The sequence below is a fragment of the Camellia sinensis genome, chromosome 6 (assembly GCF_055761805.1).
Source record: "Camellia sinensis isolate YWXY chromosome 6, ASM5576180v1, whole genome shotgun sequence".
NCBI classification, from domain to species: domain Eukaryota; kingdom Viridiplantae; phylum Streptophyta; class Magnoliopsida; order Ericales; family Theaceae; genus Camellia; species Camellia sinensis.
The window spans coordinates 28204815-28222872 of NC_138966.1; the positions used below are offsets into that span (position 1 = coordinate 28204815).

An 18058-nucleotide genomic window follows, 5' to 3' on the forward strand; every position below is an offset into this window, starting at 1 on the left:
CGGTTGGACCAGCCGCACGTACGACCAAGTAGGAGAGAAAAACCTATTTTCTTGTGTTGGTACTCCCGACCTCTGAAACGCATTCTCAACCTTATTTAAACCCTTTTGGGTGTGAAATGATGATTAGAAACTCATTAATGAAGGTTGTGAATTATGAAAGTGTAGTCTTCTGTTCGTGCTCCTCTCGAATACGATTAGCTCCACAGTTTAGACTCTTGTGACTCTAAATCTGATTTCACAAGTGCAATGAGAAATAGATAAACACAAATGAGTCCAAATATGAAAAATCTCTTGAAAAATCGATTTTGAATAAAAAAATGCCAAAAATAGACCGCTTTGCCAAATTACAGAGTCACCACCTAAATATTTTTTAAAAATTTAGGAAACTTGTGATGACGGCTAATGCTCGTGACTCGTGCCAAAGGCCATTAGCCCTTCATCACCAAAGTGTCTCGGTCCGAAAACTTAGGTATGAGAGGGAAATGTCATGAATTGAGCACCCTACTCACCTGATCAAAGATCGGCCTCTATTAATCATTATGTGATTTTTATTTACATTATATGCTCTTATTCCAATTATTTATGTTGTCTTTACTAAGTGATGCACACAAGTATAGACCAATTCACAACATTTGGAATGCATTGATTTTATGTTTGTTTTGAAAAAGTACTTTGCATATGTGTCACTTGAAAGAGCGAGCTCGTATTTACATTAATCAAATTATTCCCACTTAAGTGTAAAAAGCCTTCATCTACCGGCATTCAAACAGGCATATCACTTAAGCACTTAGTCTCATGAAAAACAAGCTCGATATGACAACACAAACATACATGCAATATACTAAAGCAAGAAATACTCACCTAGTACTCAACCGAGGCAAGCCAAAAGAGAAATAAAAACCATTAGAAAAATGCATGCTCTACTATACAAGTGACTAATGCAATGCACATACAAAATGCAATTACGAGGTTCGTTTTGTTAATATGGCATATGACTCAACTCAAACCATACAATATAGCACATATTCAATTAAGTAGGAAATGACAATATTGGTTAGAATGATGAACCAAACCCGATGCAAGCAAAAATGGATACGAGTCATGGTAATGTTATGAAATCAAAACATGAATGCAACATGCAACCATCATAAGCGGATAAATAAAAGGGAAAAAGAAATGGGGGTTGGAAAACATACACACATTATTACATATTTTGCCCTCATGAAAAAGGGTACAAATGTCCAAGTGTCCGAATTAAACTAACTATTACAAATCTGAATGAATAATAAATAACTATCTAATTTATTACAACAATACTATCACAATAATCCAAGAAATAAACCGATGATTGCACACAATGTTTCTTAAAAACTGCCCTGTCTGTCTTGCTGGGAAACTACCCTGTGTTCATCCTCGGCTACTACTCTGTATGTCTCAAAACTGCTATGTGTACCACACATTGGAGCCCGCACGGCCCCCAATGAGACCCGGCCGGACCCAAACAGATCCGGCCATGCCTTATTTTGTTGCAGAAAAATGCTTTTGTGCTCTGAGGTGAAAACAATGCAGACAGAGCCTTTCTAAGCCATGGTTATCCCTTCTGCTCTTCTCCAGCATGGAGAAACTCAAGGGAAGAGTGAATTCGGTTCCGAAACCATCAATAGGTGCAAGTTGATTGCTTGATGGTTTCGGACACAATAGGACAGAAAAATTAATGAATGCAATGCGTTTTCTTTGGTACATTGGAAATAAAATATTTGATATAATTGATGGTATAACTAATACAAATGATCTTGAATACGCATGAAAACAAAAGCTATTAAAACAAAAAAACAAAAAAACAAAAAAAAAAAACAAAATAAGGGAAAAGTAAATTTTCTCTACAAAACTCTTCCATCCATGCCATCAAACAGACCTGACCACATCCCCTTTACTGGTGGTAATTGCGCAACAAAAGCATTCCAAGGAGGATAACCAACACCACTGCCACGAACACGACCATCCATACGTAGGGATAAATACCTACACAATGAAATAGAAGCATAATCATTAATTCCTTGAGGCAAACATCAGCAGGAAAACTAGCTCACAAACATACGCACAAGTTTGTGAGACTTTTGTCCCAAATGTTAATAGTTTTGAGCGATCTGATGCACATGAATACTACTAACAAACATGAAGATCATAACTTGGATGATGACGAGTAAAGATGCAATTTAAATGCACAATGTACGCTGGAATTAGATACAAGTTCACAAACACGCATATAAAATTCTTCGTTGAGCTTCCTTGGGTTAAAAAGAGATTCACGCATATTATTAAGCAACAGTGGCAGCATTACTCACACAGGAGATTCAGGGGAGACTTTCGCCAGTTTTTTTTGTTCATCTAGCCACCTGTTGTTCATAACAACAAAATGAGAAATTTCATTTGTACATTTTATCATCTGCATTGACTAGTGGAGAGAGTTGGAACAAAGTGAAATGAATTAAATATCTTGTGTGTGTATATAGTCTCTTACTCGGACCAGTTGGTTGCATAAACAGGAACCAGTTGCCACAGCATCTTCCTTTTTCTGGTGACCTCCTTCATCTCCTCACTCTCTCCAAACTCAAAACTAGGTGAATTCCCATCCGTAGCAAAAGGCACCACAAGCACTCCTCGTTCCAGAAGGCCCTCAGTGTAAGGCTCACTAAGTCTGAAACACTCTGAGATGAAAGATGCAGGGCCAGCAAGTATGACAAGGCGAGCAATTCCTCTCAAATCACTGACAGGAATAACTTTTTTTTTATTTACACTGAGCTTAAGATTTGAGAGGTTTTCCTCTCTTGACAATCTAGCCAACTGAACATTCTTAGCATTGTTCTCCCGAGAATAAAGAAATGCAAATATAGAAACTGCTCCGACATCTATGCCGAGACCCATGAGGATGTCAGGGACTTGAGCTGCTTTCGATGAGTTTGCCAATGCAGCAATAAGTTGGTTGGTGGCTATTAATCCCCCAATAGTAGCACTTGCAATAAAAGCTAGATAAAAGAACATCCGCACAGACCGAAAGGGAGAAAGAACTTCACTTCGTATCTTAGCTGTAGAACTGAATAACAAATAAAATTATGATCACAACAGAGCCTCATTTGTAAAACAGAACCTGGGGGCAGACGCATTTGATGAAAAAAAAAAAAACAAATTTACCAAGTTAGAGAAGAAATTGAAACTGTGAATCATATTCACTTTTTAAGAATCCATACAACTCAAAAAGTCTGAAACCTTCAAACACTTGCATCAACCATTCACAAAAAGGAAAAATAAAACAAAAAAGAAAAAGAGAGAATGAAAACTTTGATCATAAGCTTCTTCTATTAAAAATATATATATATATATATATATACGGATAAAAGTGACATGATATCATGCACAAATGCACAGTTGGAATAAGTTGACAGAGTAAGAGTTTAATCTACTTGTATGATAAAAATCAATAACTAACAGCACTCAGGGTATTATCCAAATATGACTTGTTGACCATCCTCATGCTTGTAGCTTAACTACATCTATGCACCATTTATATAACTTGCATCATTACGAGGACCCTTATTTTCATCCAAATAAGTGTGTATTTGTGGACATTGGAACTAGTTAATAAAAAAGCCAACATCAAAAACAAAGATAAATGACATCTACTTCCATGCAATAATAAGGTAGTGACTAGTACACTTTGAGGAGCTTCATTATAGCATTCCAAAGCTTTGAAAGCAACCATAAAATATGCTTAGCATGTCCTACAGGTTATACATAGCATGTCCTACAGGCTATACAATGGCCCACCACCACCCCCACCCCCGGAGACTATATTCTTGCAAGTGAATGAAGCTATGTTGAATTTTCTAGAGCGTAATAATACATATCTGGTAATATACTAATTTCTTTAGATTGAAAGTTGAAACTGACCAAGCCTCATCATTCAACAGTCAGTAACTAACTGTGAAAATCTTTTGGAAAACTAAACAAGCCCTCAAATTGTCACACAGGTACACATACCCTAGGGGTCAACAATTTAATGGATTTAAAATGTCACAAAGATAGGTCAGGCGGTAATTTCAGCTAAATAATAATAATAATAATGGTAAATTTCATTAACCTCCCATGAGATTTAAAGAAATTACAGTAAATCTCATAGTTTTGACATAATTACACTAATTTTCCCTCAATCTTAAATGATATAATATTTCAGCCCACTCCGTTAAACAACAGTTAATATTTTAAGAGTGCTGCTATTAGCACCTCATCAATTATTTTGGACTCCCCATTTCTTTAGACCCCCACTTATAAATTCTAGAACTCTTAAAATTTCCTTCCCCCCCCCCCCAAATAATATCAAAATTATCCTTAAAAAAATATTTCACCCACTCAATTGAATGCACACCCCCACACCCAATAAAGCCTCTCTCCCAAAAACCCTAACAAAACCCACGAAGGTAATTACTACTTCATCTCCACATACTTGTTTATGATCTCAAAAAATAAACGTAGAGTTTTTTGTTGTTGATTCAAAATTCCCCCTTTGTGAGTTCTGCGGTCTCCATGAGTTTCGGTTATCTATTTTCAAACAAATAAGAAATGTTTGGTTATATGTTCGAAAGTTCAATCCTGAAAAAATGACAAATAATTTTTATTATTTTTGCTATTTTTTTTAAGAAATTTACTCTTACAAGTCCAATCTCCTCTGAGCTAAGAACACCATCAAAACTATGAATCTCATCTAAGTTTTATTGTTGTACTCCTTTCGTCTCATTGAGTTGTGATTGCCAAAAAAAATTTCACTCATTGCCATTGCCGGAAAAGTGTAGGTAATCAAATGGTTGCCACCGTTACCGTTCGAATATTGCCGCCAAAGGGTTTTCAAGATTGTGAGGGTGAGATTTGGGGAAGATGGATGGGTGGTGATGGAGGTGGGTGCTCTCATAAATCCTAACTCATGATAGTGGGCGTGTGGGATAAGGTGTTCCAAAATTATTGATGTCCTTTTTAATAATTTCATTTGAGATTATTATTGTAATAAAAATAAAAATAAAAAGCTAAAAAACGGGGTGTCCAAAATAATTGATGGGGTGCTAATAGCAGCACTCATATTTTAATTGTAATACTATTTTATTTAACATAATTCCCATTTTCCCCTTACTTTTAATTAATGAACAAATACAAAAGCAAATACAAAAGAGTTAACCCATGGATCATGGGGTTTTAAATGGGTTAAACGCAATTGACCGAACTCAATCCTTTTCTCTTTATCAACTTACCATTTTGTCTCTCCATAACTAATGGCACCAAAGCTATGCCGACAAACATCGCCGAAACCGGCCACCACTATGAGATTTGAACAGTTGGCTGCACAATGAAATTTGAAGAATCTACATATGTCATCGATTTTAACTCCGCTGGTGGTTAATTCCACTACTTTGGTGACCGGTTGGTTCTGTAATGGTAGCCAAGCAATGTTGTAGTGGTGACTGGTTGGTGTATGGTCTTGGGGCGAAACCAGAGTAGGTTAGGGCTATGTTACCTAGAACATGGATCTTTCTGGTACGTGGAATGGGAACGAAAACGGGAACACAGTACGCCACATGTTTTAAATTGTGGTACAATAGGGATAGACTTGCATAGTTTACACTATAAGAATTTAAGGTACTTCTAGCTTAGAGAAATTTATTTAACAATCAAACATCTAATAAAATGTAGGTTCTTTCCAAACTTGATCACATATAGTTAATATTTCTATGGGCATTATGTCCCATTTTAAACCTTTTGTCATGTTAAAACTTTACTTCCCTTAGATTTTAGTTCATTATATTTGATTTTTTTTTTAAATATTTTTTTTTACTTAAAAGGCAACTGTAAATATATTGGGAAAACTTTTGGAATCACTTTGGATTGCTAAATTTCCATTTTAAAATGAAAGTATACAATGTTTTGGAATGCGCATTCCAAAATGTAATTCGCTAGGGTATCAATGTTTTTTGGTAATACCAGGTTAGGATTTGGGATCTATGTTAAGGCATCGATGAAAATTTGTATACATATATATATATATATTTTTTTTTTTGATTGATGATTTGTATGTTATTTTGTGATCAAGGAAAGAAAGAGAAAATAAATAGTAACAGATAGTAGGCTAACGACAATGACAATAGTGATGGCACAGTGTGTGTGGCTATAGCGATAGTAATAGTGATTGCTATTGCAGTTGCGGTTGCAATGGCTGTGGAGTAGCCTGACAATGGCGGCAGTGCAATAGGTGGAGTTGGCAGTGGTGCTCCCGATGATCTGGTGATGTTTATGTTGTGATGCTGCAGTTGTGTTGTGAAGAGGAATTAGGGTTTGAAATTGTTGTGAACAAGATAATAGAAGACAGACAAGACAAATAGGTGGATTTTTTTTTTTTTTTTTTGTTGTGTGTGGGGATGGCTTTGGGTTTTAATAAATAAATAAATAGGCAAGGGTAAAAAGTAATTTATATATAAGGCGAAAAATGTAATTTGATTTATTTTGTTACCTCAATTTTAACTCACTATTAAAAGATTGGGGAGGTCAATGTAATTATATCAAAACTGTGCCAAGTGTAATTTGCTCAAACCTTAGGGGAGATCAGTGTAATTTACCCTAATAAAAAAAGAAGAAGAAGAACATTAGCCATCAGCTGCGAGGTTCACAAATAGCAATCAATTCTATAAATCTATGTAATTAAAATATTAGACGGCACGAGAGTGCATGGTCAACACACCTAAATCGCCTACATTCCTTTGCATACATTCATGCGCCCAACTATCGTACCGGCAATTACAGTGATGTTTTAAGCTTATTTAAGCTATCTCCAAGTCCTCAAAGATAGATCAATAAACCCATCTCTTTCTAGTCGTATTAAGCTTCCTGAAATCAACATTGTCATCCTCGTTTGCACCCATTTTTCTCACAAAAAGTCTGTTGACCGGCTTGAGGAAGACAAAGCTCAAATGTCATGTGGAGCATGGTGAAAGGGACTCGTGGCAATAAACACATGACAATATAAGCAATATGGATTACTGCCATGACATCAATGCAAGGCATGAGAAGGAAGCAGTTACATTGGAAGAAAGGCAAGGAGACAAGTGCCAAATTCTCAATTACATCGTTGATGTTTCAAATCATCCTATTAGGAAGGGAGTTAGAACTTGCACTCGCACTCAACATCCTATCTTTAAATTTGTGTCTTATATGATTCATTGTCTTCTACATATTGTGCATTTGTCTCGTCCTAGTCTTTCGTTTGTATTCCACAGGATTGGACAACAACTATCAATGATCCTAAGTGCAAAGAGGCTATGGTAGAGGAGATCAAAGCCTTGAGCAAGAATTATACTTAAGAGTTAGTTCCTCTTCCTAAAGGAAAGAAACCGGTGGCCTGCAAGTGGGTGTTCACTGTTTAAGCAGAAAGCTGATGGGATGATTAAGAGGTACAAAGCGAGACTAGTTGCAAAGGAGTTTACTCAGACGTACGACATTGATTATCAGGGGACTTTTGCTCCGGTGGCAAAAATGAATTCCATCCGTACCATTCTTTCTTGTGTTGCTAATTTGGGCTGGCCTTTGCACCAACTAGATGTGAAGAAAGCATTTCTTCATGTTGATTTGGAGGGGGAAGTATATATGGCTGTCCACTGGGATTCTCATCTCCATCCAACTTTGGGAAGGTTTGTAGGATGAAGAAGGCTCTTTATGGGTTGAAACAGTCCCCTATGGCATGGTTTGATAGGTTTCTCAAGCCTATGCTCAGATTTGGGTACAAACAAAGCAAAGCAACACAACGCAACACAAATCACACTATGTTTGTTAAGCGAGACACGAATAGGATAAATGTTCTTATTGTATATGTGGATGACAGTGGTGACAGACAATTATACGGAGGAGGTGGCTCAACTTAACTCTAAGTTCTCTAAGGAATTTGAGATCAAAGTCCCTGGTACTTTAAGGTATTTCCTTGGAATTCAAATTGCTAGATCAGACAAAGGCATCTTTATTTCTAAGAGACTGTATATTATCTGATCTTCTTGATGAAACAAGCATGCTAGGTTGTCGACCAGCAGATTCACCAATTGAGACTAATCATCATCCGAGCAATGGTGCTGGTGACTCTGTAGATAAGGAAAGGTATCATCAGCTCGTGGGTAAACTCATATACTTGTCACAGACTCAATTGGATAATGCATATGCAGTGAGTTAGTCAGTTCATGCATGACCCCCATTCAATGCATTTGGATGCAGTATATCATATTTTGAGGTACCTAGGCAAGGAATTTTGTTCTCTAACTATGGCCACTTGAGGTTAGAGGTATTTACTAATGCAAATTGGGCAGGTTCGATATATGACAGACGATCAACCTCAGGTTATTGGGCCTTTTTTGGAGGGAATATAAACACCTGGCGAAGCAAGAAACAGGCAGTGGTAGCTAGATCTAATGCAGAGGCAAAATACAAGGCTTTGGCTCAGGGAACATGTGAACTTCTTTGGCTCCAATCCTTACTAGGAGATATGGGAGTTTGTTGCAATGAACCCATGACCTTGTATTGTGACTGTTCTGAGGTGTCTTGTATTTACTAATCAACTGATGGGTCTTTGCCTCATTAGCCATACTTTGTTTCTTCTCTCTCTATTCCTCTTCTCTATTTTCCTTCAATAAAATTGTCACCTAATTTAGGGATGGTACTTGTTTGATCTGGTACATTTTGTTTCCATGAGATTTGTTTATTACTTTTCTCTTTTGGGCACATTGTGAACGGAAATCTTGTATTTAACTAGTAAGAGAAGCTAAACATTAAGACAAAAGCTCACACATATGGGGACAATAGTGTAGTACGGGAGCATTATCAAAATTAAGATTGTTACATGACACTCACTAACCAGATTTTGCTTTTACTTCCGAAGTATTTAAATACACAAAATCTCACCAATTAGTATAAAAGCAAATACCATATTTTATTCATATAACAACAATATCAGTACAACTAAAATTCCTATATATATTTCAATGCATCAAAAACCATAAATTAAGCAATCATTCACGTAATGGAGATCATTCTACACAAAGAAGACCCAAAAAAGGATTGAAGAATGAACCCAACAATGTACATATATAATCTCACAATATTATGTGGCCATATATATATATATATCATAGCTCGCCTTGAGTTTAAAAATGAGATCCTCTATGCATAATCAAAAAATAAATAAAAATTATGTCAATGAAATTCTTAAGGTTTTTTTTTTTTGTTTTGTTTTGTTTGTTTTTCGTTTGCCAGTTCCTACACAAAGTTTGCTTCCATGTGTAATCACTAAAATTATATAATAACATTCAGTTGCATAGATCAAGGCATTAAGAAATTATTACAAAACTGCTAAAAGATAAAATATGGTTTTGTTACTCATTTGGGAAGTGCTATATTAGCACACTTTTTTATCTTTTTTGAGTTACATCACCTCTCTACTTTTTTGCACATCTTTTCGTAAAAAGTCAAAAAGTATACTTATTTAGTTCTTCTCAAACAAGTAATAACATCCAATTTACAAGAATAAAAAAAATATCAAACAAAATCTAAAGTTATAATACCAAATAAAACCTGAACCAACTGTATCAACTAGATATTACTTTTCTTCATTTTTAGAAGTAACGTGCTAATTCAGCTTGCATACTCTAGTTTGTCTACTATACACTTTTAGTAGATAATGTAGATAATCCGTTCGATCTTTTTTATGACATTGTAGACAAAGTACGATTTAATCAATCTCAACTTCAAAAAACTTTTTTCTTCACAAGCAACTATAACTGATATGGTTAACAATATTCTATAAATAATCATGCATTTTGGAAACAATCATCCATTACTTTCAAATAATTGACTACTTCAATTCACTTTTTTATGCTTAATTGGCCACCCCTGCAACACCCTTTAACTCAATGTCTTTACAAAAAACCAAATATTGATATTTTTTTTTCCCATTATGGGAACTCTTAGTTACGTTAGTTGTTGGGTTGTTTTTTTGTATTATTGATTTCTTTCCTATTATAGGGTCATTAATTAGGTTGAATGTTGAACTATTAGATATTGGAAATACCTTCGGTACACACCCCTTTAAGGATGCATATGCACCTTGTTATGCATTTTTCTGATACATGTTATGCATACTTGTTGCAAATGTTATGTAATCTTTTAGTAGAGTTATGACAATTAGTGGTCCAAAAATGAAAAATGCGTATTACCATAAAAAATTATGGTTATGACAATTTGTGATTAAGAAGTATTTTGATGAATAAATGCATAACATTACCACAAAAATGCATAACTTCATTTATGAATCAAAATTTTTGTAACTCTACCTGACGATTATATAACATTTATCACAAAAATATGTAACATGTAAAAAAAATGCATAATAAGATACATATAGTATATTCCTTATCGGATGTGTACCAAGGGGTCCCCTTGGATATGTGTCCAATTGATAAAATGTAAAAAGAATAAATAATTGCCTTTAGCTTCATTTGTTTGGATCGTGGACTTAGAAAAGTTGGAATCTAGTTAAAATTATTTACAATTAAAATATTTGAGAGGGAATAAAAATAAGAGTACTCGGTTCATATATCCAAATTTGAATTTTGTTTGGCCAAAAGTCTACACTCTAAAATACTTTGTCCATAAGGGCATGCCTACATAAAATGACCAAACTACCCTATATATATTATAGCTACCATATACACTCACATTCCCAAACCCTAATTACAACCCCCTCTGTCTCTCTTCCCTCTACTCTCTCTCTCTCTCTCTCCTACACAGTTCATCGCCGATTTGGCGACCAAGATATGAGATAGGGAGGGAGATCAAGATCTGAGATCGGAAAGGAGATCAAGATCTAAGATCAGAGGCGACACCATGGTACTCATCATCCCCATCTCTCCAAGGTGGCGACACCAGCAACCACCGTCGCCCCTTCCTCCACCTCATAGCCGCCATTCGTTTTCAACCAGCACCGCAGCTCCTGCACTGTCAGCCCATTGCACTGCTGCCGATTCACCAGTTCTCACTCTGAGTTCATGGGGAGACCCAAAAAAATAGGTCCAACTGAGCGCTAGTGTGTCACCCTTCCAAGGGAAGAACTGTGCACCGGTGTGACTCACCGGTTCTCACTCCGCGTTCATCTTTTTTTTTTTTCTTTTTTTTTTGGTCTCTCTGTGCAACGAATGCTTGCCTTAACTTGGTTACTTGCTCAAATGTTGTACGTCTATGGTTTTGTGATGGCCAGAGATTGATTTAAATTGGGCTTATCATATACTTGTTCTACTTCTTTGCAATATATCATTCTATGCATTCTAGTTTTTATTTGGTTGCAAGACTGTCAATTTAGGGTAAATTGGTTTTATGTTTTAATCATCAGTTTTTTTTTAAAAACTCATTTCATGGATAGAGATGTGATCAAACTTGGTTGTTGGTTCCTTATATGCTCCAGTAAATGTCAGAATGAGAGGATTTTATTTGGTTATTAAATTTGTTATTATATAGTCTTTTTTTTTCATTTTCTTTTTTTTTTGAATCTAGCTTCTTCTTGTTCATTATCTGATTATCTCTCTCTCTCTCTCTCTCTCTCTCCTACCCTACATACATGATCTATATAGCCTCAGATCTGTTGGATTTTTAAATGATAGTAGGAATTCTGTTGGATTTGAACACAGATCCAACACAGATCTGTAGGAATTCTTTTTTTTTTTTTTTTCTTCGCTCTCATATTTTTTGTTATTTAGATTCTTTTTCTTGTTCTTGACTCAAATCTATTTGTTTTTGTTTTTGTTGTTGTTGTTGTTGTTGTTGATGAAGAAGAAACATATTTAATTTACACAGATAACATAATAACAATTGCACAAATTTAATTTTCTTAAACATATTCAATTTTTTTTAACAGATCAGACATCCAATAGATAAAAATATTAAACAGATAAAACAAATGAACAAATAGGTTCAACAGATAAGAAAAAATAGGGGAAAAAATTGAACAGATAATAAAATTTGGACAGATATATTTAAACAAACAAGGGAAAAATTGAACAAAGAGATAATTTTAACAGATAATTTCAATAGATAAGGGAAAAACATTGAACACATAGGGGAAAAAAAATTGAACAGATCGGGAAAAAAATTCAAACAGATAGAAAATAATTTGAACAGATAATCAAGAAAAAGTCAAGAGAAAGTTAAAAGTCAACAAATCAATAGGGGGTAAAATTGAAAAGAAAATGTCCTTCAAAACCAACAAAAAGACTTCTCACCAAACTATTTTACAAAGAGTGGACCTCTCACTAACAAAAAATATCCATTAGATCTAATGCTTTATACCTTCTTTAGCTTAGACTTTTCAACAATTATCTCTAAAAATAATCACAAGAATTATGTGGGTCCCAATAGTGCTATGTGGCGTAATTATGGATTATCACGTGTATAGCAGTTGTCCAATCGTCATCAAATACTGTATTAGTGTTTTATATTACGCGAAACTCATCAGGTATATAGGAGTCCTAAACAACTGGAGATTGTTTGAGATAGGTCTTCTGGATCATTCAAACTACTTGCTAAGCAAGTCACTAGATATTATAAATAGGCGATACCCACATAGGTTGAGGTATGCTATTTCTCTGTGAATTTATCCATTAAATATTGTTGATGATATTAGACTAACTTGGGCGTCGGAGTACCTTCGGGGAGCTTTATCTTGTAAATGATGATCAAATAGAGGTTTAGGGTTTAGGGTTTAGGGTTTAGGGTTCAACAGCTGGGGGAGCTTTATCTTGTAAATGATGATCAAATGGAGGTTTTGATCATCTTTTTCGTTGGATCTCTTCGTCAACAAGTAGATGATTTTTTTTGTGTCCGTACAATTGGCGCGCTATCTATGGGAACGATTGTATCCAACGAAGAAGAAAAATTATTATTATGTCCCATGAGGAAAATCTTATTTATTTTTCTAGAGACAAGCTAGTATTGGATGTATGATTACACTCTTCAAGGTGATATTCATGAGAGTATGATTTCAAGGCAATAGGGCAACAGTGGCCACGTCGTTTGTCTTGATATATTCATGAATTGAATATCTTCTGCCAATTGTTTCCCAATCTTGCAAACATGATCATGCAAATCACTTTTCGTCCATGACACAGCTAGTAAAGGCAGCAATGTGGAGGATCATTGGGTGTGTTTCACTCAATGCTAAGTAGTTACAATGCTCTTCTAGATAAGGAAGTGCCTTCACCACATGGATCATCAACAACACATGGTGGATCAATGGCCTCAGCTACACTTTGTACAAAATAGAACGATGCAACAGATCTTGTGAAAAACAACGGAAACTCTCAGGTTTTTCATTGGTCACTTGTGAGAGTGAATTACTTGGTAGACTGCTCAAAATAATGCATAACTCAATTATTTCATTGCTCAGCAACAAGCACCGTTAGTAATCACAACCTGCTTCGCAAATATTATATATGTTATTATTTTGAGCGTGGAGATATTTATATCGTTTATTATCCTGGATTTTTGTTATTTGTGGAGCATGAATTTTATGGATTATTACTCCGCGCATGAAGATATTTTATTTCATATTGTGCTGGACTTCTGTTATTTATTTATGAAGTATGGATTTTATGCATTAGGTTGGAGATATTATTAGCAGTTATTATATCGTATTTTTATTATCTGTGGAGCACAGAGTTTATGCCCTATTATTCCGACCACGAAGATATTATCTGAAGAACATGAATTTTTATACCGAACATGGATGGAGACCGTTATTTTGGTCAAATATGCCACCGAACCAGGATGGAGAGAGTTATTTTGGTCAGATATGCCACTAAACTTGGATAGAGACTGCTATTTTGGTCAAATATGCCATCAAATTGAGATAAAGTCTGCATTTGGTGGATCACAAGGGCAAGATGAATTACGCTACCCGTTGGTTAAATATTTTCTCTCCTTGCAAAGCTCATTTTGCTCGCTAACAAGCAAGTTGGTGGTTTGTCCAACTTTGGGATTCCTTGCCAACCGAATTTTGCTCGCCAAGAAGGTAGTTGGTGGTTTGTCCAGCTCTAGGATTCCTTGCCGAGCAGATTTTGCTCGCCAAGAAGCAAGTTGGTGGTTTGTCCAACTCTAAGATTCCTTACCAAGCGGATTTTGCTCGCTAAGAAGCAAATTGGTGGTTTGTCCAACTCTAACAGTCCTTGCCAAGCAGATTTTGCTTGCCAAAAAGCAAGTTGGTGGTTTGTCCAATTCTGAGATTCCTTGCCAAACGGATTTTGCTCGCTAAGAAGCGAGTCGGTGGTTTGTCCAACTCCAGAATTCCTTGCCGAGCGGATTTTGCTCATTGAGAAACAAGTTGGTGTTTTGGTAGTTCCTAGCTGGGCTAGGCACTCTTTGGAATAAGTCCTAGCAAAGTTAGGCATTCTTGGGATAAGTCCTAACGACAATAGGATTCTTGGAATAAGTCCTAATGACGTTAGGCATTCTTGAAATAAGTCTTAGCAAGGCTAGGCATTTTCGGAATAAGTCCTAACGAGGTTAGGCATTCTTGGAATAAGTTCTAGCAGGGTTAGGCATTTTCAAAATAAGTTATAACAAGATTAGGTATTATTGGAATAAGCCCTAACGCCTGTATATCATTCTAGGTAGGCAATATTACATATTTTTATCGAAATAATAACAAAAAGCTTTCATTCTTGCACTGGGCTCAAAGAGAATGAAAGCTTCGGGGCAATTGAGAGAGAATAAAAATAATCACAAGAATTATGTGGGTTCTAACAATGCCACGTGGCGTAATTATGGATTATCACTTGTATGGCAATTGTCAAATCCTCATCAAACACTATATTAGTGTTTTATGTTATGCAAAACTCATCAGGAGATGAAATCTCATCAATATAGGAGTCTTAAATATCTAGAAATTGTTTGGAATAGGACTTATGAAACATGCAAAACATGTCTTACTTTTTAAACTTTTTTAAAGATCAAGACACTCTTTGAACATTTGGAGGACACATGTGTCAATCACTTAAACACACGTGTCTATCGATTAGACATATGTGAACTAATTATAAGTTTGAACAAAACAACTTAAGATACAATAACAAACCAAAAACCATATAAATTTATTGGAATTAGTGTTATATTGTATTTTTTATTATCTTTGAATGATATATTCATATATAACATATAATAAATATATAAAATTATATATTTCACGTGTCATGTTCTACATTTTTTGAAAATTAATGTGTCGGCGTGTCCATGTCGTATTCATATCGTGTCACGTGTTTGTGTCCATGCTTCTTAGGTGTCTGTACAATTTTTATCAAATTTAAATTTGATGATGCCAAATGTTTCATCAAATCAAGACAAAAACAAGTTTTTCACTAAATTTGACGGAAGAAGGTTTTGGCAATAAGCTTGGAATTTATTTTATTTTATTTAAAAAAAAAAGGATGAAAAGTCATTATAAAATCAAGCTTTTTTTACTCAGTTTTTTATCCAAATCTGATGTAAGAAAAAAAAAATGAAGGATTGGAGATACTCTAAGGCGCCTTGGCGATACTCTAAGGCGCCTTGGCTCAGGCCGGCTTTGACATGAATTAGTACCAAACATGGATAATGGAGCACTAACTACTGAAACTCGCAACTGTAATTAACCAATTGATTTTGTAAAATCTAATTCCTTTGATTTTCTTAAAGATGTTCTTGCTCTTAAAATGAAAGTGTGGCCTATTGTTTATATATATATATATATATATATATAAGGGATGTGAGCCCACCCCGATGAGTGCTTAAAATCTAAATTTTAGTTTTGAATTAAAAACATATCTTCTATGATGTTTAAGGGATAAAAGTGTTTTTTATTATGTTAATAATCAATGGTCATAGATTCAGGTCTTGAATAACGACTATATTAGTCGATGTAGTTTCAATTTGAACAATTTCATAGAACAAGTTTAGTTCTATTTGATACTTCTATCTAAATTTTTATTAATTTTGTCTACATGTACCTCTTAGAAAATTGACAATTATTTAAAAATGATTAATTTTGACATTCAATTTATATAAAATGACCAAATTGAAATCTTAGAAAATTATTAATTTTAAACTCTAATTTGGCAAAAATTAACCAAATTGAAACTAAAATTATAAATATCAAATTGTTCAAATTAAAACTATAAGGGCTAAAGTAAATTTGAATCAAATTATAGGATTAAAAAGAGGAATTAACCCATATATATATATATATAGAGAGAGAGAGAGAGAGGGAGAGAGAGAGAGAGAGAGAGACCTAACTTGTGTGGAGGAAGAGGGCTTATTGGCGGCAGAGCAGGTGACGGCGGCGTAGGGTGGTGGTGGTGGCTGCCTTGCGGTGCGAGGTAAGAGAAATGGTGTGGCATCACTATAACGAATTGGGCGGGAAGTGGAAAACCAGAATGAGTAGTTGTTGTAGTTGGGATGAAGATTAGAGCAGCAGCCGATTACATAGGAGGACAGCTGCATCATTACAACCCTGGAACGCCTCTTGCATAACCCACCCAATTTATGTCCCAAGAGTTTCCTAACCCGGTTGTAAGTACTCTATGCGCTTGGATATTTGTATGATCATCATACTGCCACGGTGCACTTCACCCTCATGTTTCCTCTTTTTAAGCCACTTTTTTTTGGGAAGTGGTGCTTTATTAACTTAAAGGAAAATGTCTCGTAACTCAAATTTTGTGGCTCAAAAGTGGTTCAAATGGTCAAAACGGTGGCCATTTTTATGTTGTTTTGTACTCCAAACGACATCGTTTTGGTCATTTTTATGTTGTTCTGTATTCAAAACGACGTCATTTGGCCATTTAAGTCACTTTTGAGCCACAAAATTTGAGTTACATAGCATTGTCGTAACTTAAATTACATTACCTTACTCTTTAATTTGAAAAATGTTAGAGGTGTCAAAAGTTTTAGGGCAAATTACATATACACCCCTCGAGGTTTGGCTAAATTACAGATGCCCCCCTGAGGTTTGAGAAATTACGAATTCCCCCCTGAATGCTATATTTGCATAAGAAATTAGGGGGTAATTTGTTATGAAATATAAACCTCAGGGGGCAAATTGTTATAAAAATACAAACCTCAGGGGGCGGGATGTAATTTCCGAAACCTCAGGGGGGTATCTGTAATTTAGTCAAACCTCGAGGGGTGTATATGTAATTTGCCCAAAGTTTTATTAAATATTTTATATAGATGTGAATTTTATATTTATATATAACTTGAGATATTTGGTAAAATATTTGATAAAAATTTTAGTATTCCTAATATTATTTTTTTTAAGTTTTGTACTTTTTTTTTAATAATTAAAAAGTCAAATTATTTTGCACTTCTCAAAACAATCCTAATTATACAGGACAAATAGCTTTCTTTTTTATTTTTCTTATTCACCCAAAAAATCATTTTTGTTCTTATAATTTTAATTGATTCAATTATAATCTTAAATTTACATATTTGTTTCAATTTCATCTTTCATTACAACTGTGAGTATTTTTTTTTTATTAAAAATACGTATATAAGCCCATATGTCATGTTTTTAGGAAAATATTATACACTCTATTTGGTTTCAGTTTTTAGAAATTTTTATTTTTTCATTTTCTGTATTTTTTGTTTTCACTAAATTTTTCTAATATTTTAAGCAAATTTTTTTAATTTTTAGACACACCAAACATAAATACACTTAAAAAATATAATATTTGTGAAAAAAAATTTTAAAAAATTTACTAAATACCAAAAACACGAAAAAAAAATATGAAAATTCAGTATATTTTTCATATTTTTGTGTATTTATTAATTTTTAAAATATTGTTTCACAAATATTTTACTATTTAGATACATTTAAGTAAAGTACATTTAAAAAAGTAAAAACAAAATTGCTTAAAATTTTAAAAATATTCACTAAACACAAAAAAAAAAAAAACACAAAAAACAA

At 34.4% G+C, this 18058-nt stretch overlaps 1 protein-coding gene across 2 annotated transcripts; it reads right to left on the reverse strand.

Annotated features, from left to right (window-relative positions):
- Positions 1–1728: 1728 nt before the first annotated feature.
- On the reverse strand, positions 1729–16737 carry LOC114269234 (LOW PSII ACCUMULATION-like protein). Of its 2 annotated transcripts, none has more exons than XM_028210521.2 (4): positions 16385–16737; positions 2522–3094; positions 2346–2396; positions 1729–2022 (listed from the first exon to the last, which is right to left on the reverse strand). In XM_028210521.2, exons 1-4 carry the CDS (start codon positions 16597–16599, stop codon positions 1881–1883), a joined length of 981 nt encoding a protein of 326 aa, XP_028066322.2. In that variant the 5' UTR covers positions 16600–16737; the 3' UTR covers positions 1729–1880. The 2 variants fall into 2 exon arrangements, with proteins under 2 accessions (XP_028066322.2, XP_028066323.2); XM_028210522.2 differs by having other exon boundaries at positions 2522–3148; positions 16385–16718.
- Between the last annotated feature and the right edge of the window lie 1321 nt (positions 16738–18058).

Coding starts and splice junctions, on each gene's coding strand:
- LOC114269234 (XM_028210521.2), bottom strand. CDS start 16,599: ATGATGCAGCTGTCCTCCTATGTAATCGGCTGCTGCTCTAATCTTCAT. Junction 3,095..16,384: donor TCTTCCTCCACACAAGTTAG/GTCTCTCTCTCT, acceptor TTTGTTATTCAG/TTCTACAGCTAAGATACGAA. Junction 2,397..2,521: donor TATGCAACCAACTGGTCCGA/GTAAGAGACTAT, acceptor TATGAACAACAG/GTGGCTAGATGAACAAAAAA.